Here is a 4,965-nt window from a genome sequence, read left to right as displayed (position 1 = left end):
TGGTAAGTGTGCACGTTATGCTTTGCGCACTTTCTAAAATCCACATAGCTGGTAAGTGTGCACGTTATGCTTTGCCCACTTTTCTAAAATCCACATAAGTGGTAAGTGTGCACGATATTCTTTGCCCACTTTTCTAAAATCCTGTATGGTAAGGGTTACGCGTTATTGACCTCGTTCCCTTTCTCTGAGTTGGTTAGACCCCGGTTCCTTGGGCTCCACTCAACTCGTGTGTCTCTGTCGACACACTCTGGAAGCATCGCTCCCCTCACCAGTGAGAGTTATTGTGAGTATGGTGCTTTCTTTTGAGCGTTAATCCTCTCTGAGGAGTTGGATTCCTCGCTCCATGGGCTGTCTTCGTGGTAGTTTGAGCAGTGCTCCCCTTTTATCAAAGGGTTACCTGGAATGAGCAACGTTATTCCTCTGAATTCGGAGTTCTCCTCACGTGAGAGTTGAGTTCTCTGTTTTTCCCAGAGCACCTGAAACCAGCAGCATCAGGTGGATTAGGCCCTTCCTCTGCCTCCCTGATGCGCTGAGTGTTTGGCTAGCTTGCAGTATGCTTACCTTTCTGATTTTACAATCATGCTGCAGGTCGAGCCCCCTCTCGTTGAGAGCTGGGTTTGTGCTCCCTGCAGCATGTTCCAAAGCTCTTATGTAGCCTAGGCCTTTGGCCGTAGAGAATAATGTCACTGACAGCCGTCTAATGTCCCAGGGGCAACTCCCATGGCAATATGGTAGAGTTGGTACTTAGTGCTCACCATGGTTTTTGGCATGCACTCCCCTCAGCATGGTGGCGTGGGTATACCGCTCCTCATAGCGACCCCTAGAGGACGCAGTTTGAAGTTCCCATGAAAGTGAACGTCTCAGGTTACGTATGTAACCATGACACTGCGTCCTCTAGGTTTCTTGCCATGCTGCTGACGCAAGCTTCAGACGAAGAAGTGGATGATGTGTTCTCCCGGCGCCTATTTATACTATAGTCGCACCGGTAGTGACATTGTGGCTGTCGCCGACCAACTGCTGATGGTGTTTTTTCAATGTATGCGTCAGACACGCGTCACGACGAGGCGTTCCCCATAGCGACCCCTAGAGGACGCAGTTTGAAGTTCCCATGAAAGTGAACGTCTCAGGTTACGTATGTAACCATGACACTGCGTCCTCTAGGTTTCTTGCCATGCTGCTGACGCAAGCTTCAGACGAAGAAGTGGATGATGTGTTCTCCCGGCGCCTATTTATACTATAGTCGCACCGGTAGTGACATTGTGGCTGTCGCCGACCAACTGCTGATGGTGTTTTTTCAATGTATGCGTCAGACACGGGTCACGACGAGGCGTTCCCCATAGCGACCCCTAGAGGACGCAGTGTCTCGTTCCCTACTCAGGGAACCATGGTTACATACGTAACCTGAGACATTTTAACTGATGGCTCTTATATATCACTGTGTCGTTCCCGTACAGGAAGTGGTGCATCATTTCCCACATATACACACTTTTAAAATGAGGTTTATGAAATGAGGGAAAGCACAGTTGCAATAGGTTACATGTCAGTGTGATGGTTACAAAATTCACACATAAGATAAAACAAATAATAAGGTTCAATGGGGTCAAGGCACACTCCTAAACACCTGTAAAATGTTGAAATTGTTGTGTGAAATGATGAAAGACTGAATTTGAGTCATGCTTTAATATTTAACATATACAACATTGAATCTCCAATTGAATGTGGGAAAACAACATAAAGATGTTATGTATATATTTTAAATGTGTTTAATTTACTAAGTATTCTATTACCTATTATTAATCCTTTCACATGTAAGTTTAAAATATTCTAGCTGACCCCCTCAGCGAGAGTTTTTTTTTTTCAATTCAGGTGGCTATAATTTCACACACACACAAAATAATAAAATAAAATAAAAAAATTGAGAGGTCACATAGAATTTGACCACTGGATTTAGAAAAATCATTTCAGTTTTAAGAAGTGTGCAGCCCCAGCAGCAGGATTAAGAACCACTGCTCTAACTGATCTGTGTACAAAATCTTATTGTCACTCATCAAACAATGACCTAAAATTCACTAACACCAGGTTGCCTTATAAAAAAAATATTTTTGTAAAATTTCTTTACATAGCAAGAATGTCATGTCTCTCTCTATCTGTTAGAATTCACTGCAGTTACACTGAAAAAAAAAGTAAAATTTAATATTTTTTTCTTTTGCAAGTTTTTGCACACCTATTTTTAAGTAAAATTTAAGTATGGAATTAATTTGAATCTACTTAATTAAGTTATGTAAAATTAGCAAAGGAAATAAATGTGGCCAGTTAGAGTTTAATGCGTAATTTCTACTTAATTATTTTAAGTTTACTCTGCAATACTCAAGTACATTTCATTCAGCATGGTTGGTAAACTTTCCTTACACAATGTAGCAATGAAAAAAACAACAGTCTATTAAAGCATGTGATTCACTCACATATGTAAGTAAACAAGTAGACGTCTTGCTTTCCTTTTAAAGGTAGTATGTTTACTCAATATAGTAATTAATCAAATGAACACAGAGACCTCAACACAATACAAAATGACGGTAACAATCAGTGGATATAGTGTTTGAATATGAATGGGTCATTTTGAGTAGAAAATGAACTCCGGATGTTACAAAACAGCAAGTTACTAAACCTAACAACAAAAGCAACCATAAAACAGTGTAAATAGAACTAGAAAACAGTGAAAAATGTAACCTTATTCATTATTCATGCCCCAGTGCATGATGGGAACAACAGGATCATAACTATTATATTTACTTAAAGAATCCTTGTAAACCAAGTAAAATATACTTATAAGTTCAAACTTTAATTTCTACACGCTTAAATTGAGTAGCTACTAATATATAATTTACTCTCTTTTTTAAATTCTTGCCTAAACTAATTTATTTAATGTAGAAATTACATTTGTTTTTCCGTAGTATTTACTTCACCACAAAATAATTTTTTATCAGTGTACCATGTTTATATTACAGTACAAAAGCCTGTAACAAAATTTCAAGAATATAAACCACAAAGTCACTTACAAAAATGTTTTAAATTAATTAATAATCACATTTAATTGTTTTGAGAGTATGTTTTAAGTACTGTTCAACTTAACGTTAAAAAGAACAGTTCTACTTTTGCGCAGTGATAATACTTTCAAACAACCTTTTCAAATTCCCTTATATAATTTGTCATACATGATTTCAAAGCTAATTAGTCCTAAAGCTAATTTGGAATATTAAAAATGTCTTAATGCATTTTTTTATATCAAATGATTTACAATTTTTGAAACTGTCTACCTGCTCTTTTGTCCGCTTTTGAAGAGGGATCGTCTGCAAATGCGCACGAAAATACCTGCGTAAAAGAACATTCCCTCCATATAATTGCTGCACATTTGTAACATTTTATGTCTTTATTGGCATAAAATTATAATATCATTAACAACAACAAATTCTCGCTGAAAAACAAAGAGAAAATTAGTTTATTAGAAGCCTATGACACAATCGTATCTTACCTGACAAAGGAAAGTAATAACGCCAAACCACACAACCCCTGCAACCTCCATTACACGTGCAAAATGTCTGTGGGAAAAAAGATCCTGTAACTTTTATTCCACCGTCTATTACTTTAAACTAAATGCAGCTGTTCTTACAATCGAATGTCGAAGCTTAGCCAGCAGATAGATTCTGTTCTTGTCCAACCAGGTCACCAATCCGTTTGCAGCATTATTACTTCCTCAAAACAAGGTGAAGTTCAATGCAAATGTTTCCTAAGGCTGACTGTTGTTCGTGTTACTGCATGTTCAACTGTCGCTTTCTCATGCTGGTAGTGTGAAAAATCTAAATTCACTAGAAAGTGTTATCATAAACACGAAAAATTCACTGGAAAGCGTTAACAGGTCTACACTCGAGACGAGAAAGTCAAAGTTTTTGGTTCAATATATGCAATTGCAATAGTTAATAAATATTGTAACTAACACTACATCATAACTGAACTACATAAAAACCTGTGATGCTATTAATATTAAATAGATGACATTACATCTATTATATAGATGTATTGTATATATAATATAAGTAAATAAATAAACTTTTATCGTTTACGATCGTCGAAAAGGCTCTGTTGTCTTGAGGTAGATGCATTCAACTTCAATGTTTTTTAATGAATTTCCAGTTTATGAAAGAAAACAGCTCTCAGTTAACCTGCTTTCTTAGGCCTACATGGTCAGTTCCAGGGTGTTCTTCTTGTCAGCCCACCTCTGTGTATTCTCTGGCTTAAATGCACCATTGTGCATGCACAGGAAAGAAACCAGTCTCTCCAGCTGTTATACATGCCAAGGGGCGTATATTGCTGTTCTAGACTGCGTATCTAGACTTTTATTGCTGTTGTTGTAGTTGTAGTGGTAGTGCTGACTTGCACACAGAGATTGTATAATATGATTACGAAAAAAAAGGATAACCTTTTGATGTGTTCATTTATGTGGACATGGGTTCATATGTGCTACAGCATATATTCAGCGTAGCCTGCATTTATGCCAATGGGGGTATTTTACTGTAAACACTCACTGGGGAGCATGCTCTTTTGAACTGTTAATAATTTAAGTATTTCCTTTCTCCAAGCTCTGGAATTCAGTTAAGTAATTTTTACAGTAGACTATATTATACCACTGTAAAAACTACTGTAGTTAGTGCAGTCTACAAATGGAGTAGAACCTTGCATTCTGCAAGTGAACGGCGTATTATTGTGCCATCTCAAAGATGGCACAATAAAAAAAATTTAAAAAATCACTTTCACTGACTTTTTCATTAACTGTTCCCTCCTGGTGGAATGACCTGCCCAACTCAATCCGAGCAGCTGAGTCCTTAGCCATCTTCAAGAAACGACTAAAAACACCTTTATTTGACACTCTTACTCTAACACTTTCTATTCTATTTTAATTCTACTTTATCT

General features: G+C 37.4%; 1 protein-coding gene across 1 annotated transcript in view; it reads right to left on the bottom strand.

Annotated features, from left to right (window-relative positions):
• Positions 1–3,766, bottom strand: part of LOC107600334 (B-cadherin-like) — a 25,965-nt gene extending 22,199 nt beyond the window's left edge. Inside the window, exons 1-3 of the mRNA XM_016292202.1 lie at positions 3,668–3,766; positions 3,530–3,596; positions 3,315–3,369 (exon numbers count right to left, since the gene is read on the bottom strand). Coding sequence (XP_016147688.1) covers positions 3,315–3,369; positions 3,530–3,580 — 106 coding nt within the window. The 5' untranslated portion in view covers positions 3,581–3,596; positions 3,668–3,766. The remainder of the gene's footprint in view (positions 1–3,314; positions 3,370–3,529; positions 3,597–3,667) is intronic.
• Between the last annotated feature and the right edge of the window lie 1,199 nt (positions 3,767–4,965).

Source organism: Sinocyclocheilus grahami, unplaced genomic scaffold, assembly GCF_001515645.1.
Source record: "Sinocyclocheilus grahami isolate Dianchi unplaced genomic scaffold, SAMN03320097.WGS_v1.1 scaffold282.1, whole genome shotgun sequence".
In the NCBI taxonomy this organism is placed as follows: domain Eukaryota; kingdom Metazoa; phylum Chordata; class Actinopteri; order Cypriniformes; family Cyprinidae; genus Sinocyclocheilus; species Sinocyclocheilus grahami.
The sequence above is the reverse complement of the archived record's forward strand: the minus strand, read 5'-3'. Positions and strand labels throughout refer to the sequence as shown.